We start from the raw sequence: 2,118 nt of genomic DNA on the forward strand, positions 1-2,118 counted from the left end.
CTTGTTGCTTTTCTTCTTTTCTCTCTTCTCTATCCACTCACCCCAACTGGTCGAGGCAGAAGGCCGCCCACCAAGAGCTGGGGTCTGTCGGAGGTTTCTTCCATTAAAGGGAGTTTTTCCTCCCCACTGTTGCCAAGTGCTTGCTCAAGGGGGATTTGTTGGGTTTTCCCTATGTAATAATAGTGATAGCAGTAAGGTCTAGACCTTACTTTGTAGAGTGTCCTGAGATGATTAAATAGCACATAAAAGAACTGCCTTCTTTCACCTACGCAATATTGCCAATATCAGGAGCATCCTGTCTCAAAGAGATGCTGAAAAACTGCTCCATGCATTTGTTACTTCCAGGCTGGACTACTGTAACTCTTTACTATCGGGATGTTCCACCAACTCCATAAAAAGCCTCCAGTTACTATAAAATACTGCAGCCAGAGTACTGACAGGAACTAGCAGGAGAGATCATATCTCTCCCATATTAGCTTCCCTCCACTGGCTCCCTGTAAAATTCAGAATAGAATTTAAAATCCTTCTCCTAACATACAAAGCCCTTAATTACAAGGTCCCATCGTAAATCCTTCTCCTAACATACAAAGCCCTTAATGACAAGGCCCCATCGTATCTCATAGTGCCTTATCATCCTAACACAGCACTTCGCTCTTAGAGAGCAGGTCTGTTTGTGGTCCCAGCAAGACCTGCATTTTGGGAGATGCTCTGACCCAGTCGTCAGCCATCACAGTTTGGCCCTTGTCAAAGTCACTCAGATCCTTAAACTTGCCTGTTTTTCCTGCTTCCAACACATCAACTTTGAGGACTGAATGATCACTTGCTCCCTAATATACACCACATACCTACAGGTGCTATTGTAACAAGATAATGGATGTTATTCACATCCCGTCAGTGGTCATAAACTTATGGCTGATTGGTTTATATTGTATCCAAAAATCCACTAGTTATATTCTGTCCTTTGTGAAGTTTTTTTTTGGCTCTTACTCCATAATCACGATAGAGGAAAGCCATGTGTTATGTTTTAACTTTTTTTTTTCTCAGATTTTCAGAAACCTGTCGTACCTGGAGCTTTTGATTGTGCCCACTCGTGTTGTGTCGATCTCTGGGCAGATCTCCCTCAGCATCTCACAGAACCTCTGGGTCTTAAAGGCAGCAGGGCAGACCACTGCTTTACACTGGACCTGGACTTGGGAAAAATTTTCACATCTTGATATCTTCAGCATACCTTCAGCTAAAAACACTATTTCAACTGTTAACTATTTACAACTCTTCAGCTATTCATAATCTAAACAGCTTTTTTATATCTTTTATGGTTTTTGCATAATTACCCCTTACATTTTATGTTTCATTTCAATAGCCACACTCCAGTATTCCTCAGGGTGTAGGACTACGCTTTCTTTCTCAAACACACACACACATACATGTTTTTATGCCTTTGTGTGGCCCACGTTCTGTCACTTCTTTATGAGGGCCACCATTTCTACTATAGCTACAATGGTGCAAAACACAAATCTATCATGAGGTGGCAATAGAGAATCAAAATGTCACTTCAGAATTCAGAAAACTCGAAATTAAAAAAATAAAAAATCTTTTTTTTCTACATGTGTGAGGACCAGAGCCTGTTGCCAAGCAGATTTGGTGAACTAGGCCTTCTGTCACAAAGCACCAAAACAATGCATGTTATATTGGCAGATTTTAGCAGATCTTTCATAACTGTCCCATCTTACTTTCCTGGTTAACCCAAACCACAGCATTACAGAGATGGAAGCATGTGGTTTTTAATTTTGCCAATGTAAAGTGTATTTAAATTTGACTGTATTTACATTTATTAAAAAATGTATTATAAAAATGGTATATGGTATGCATCTCTGCATTTAAAACTGGGTAGTTTTGCAGACATCTAAACTTTAGGTTTTTTCAATCTTACATGTCACTTGCTAAGTTTGCTTAACACCAGTAACACTGAAAGCAATGTTTGTCAAAGTCTTCTAATCTTGATTTATCTATTTTAATTCACCCACTCCATTGATAGAAGCTTGATAAACAATTTAGCACACGAAATTAGTCACAACTGGCTTTATTTGCACAACATAAATTAAAAATGAACTACAACAA

General features: G+C 39.1%; 1 protein-coding gene across 1 annotated transcript in view; it reads right to left on the reverse strand.

Annotated features, from left to right (window-relative positions):
• Positions 1-2,118, reverse strand: part of LOC109965860 (acyl-CoA synthetase family member 2, mitochondrial-like) — an 8,070-nt gene that overhangs the window by 2,831 nt on the left and 3,121 nt on the right. The window contains exon 6 of the mRNA XM_020610221.1: positions 1,066-1,184. Coding sequence (XP_020465877.1) covers positions 1,066-1,184 — 119 coding nt within the window. The remainder of the gene's footprint in view (positions 1-1,065; positions 1,185-2,118) is intronic.

The sequence above is a fragment of the Monopterus albus genome, unplaced genomic scaffold (genome assembly GCF_001952655.1).
Source record: "Monopterus albus unplaced genomic scaffold, M_albus_1.0 scaffold105.1, whole genome shotgun sequence".
In the NCBI taxonomy this organism is placed as follows: domain Eukaryota; kingdom Metazoa; phylum Chordata; class Actinopteri; order Synbranchiformes; family Synbranchidae; genus Monopterus; species Monopterus albus.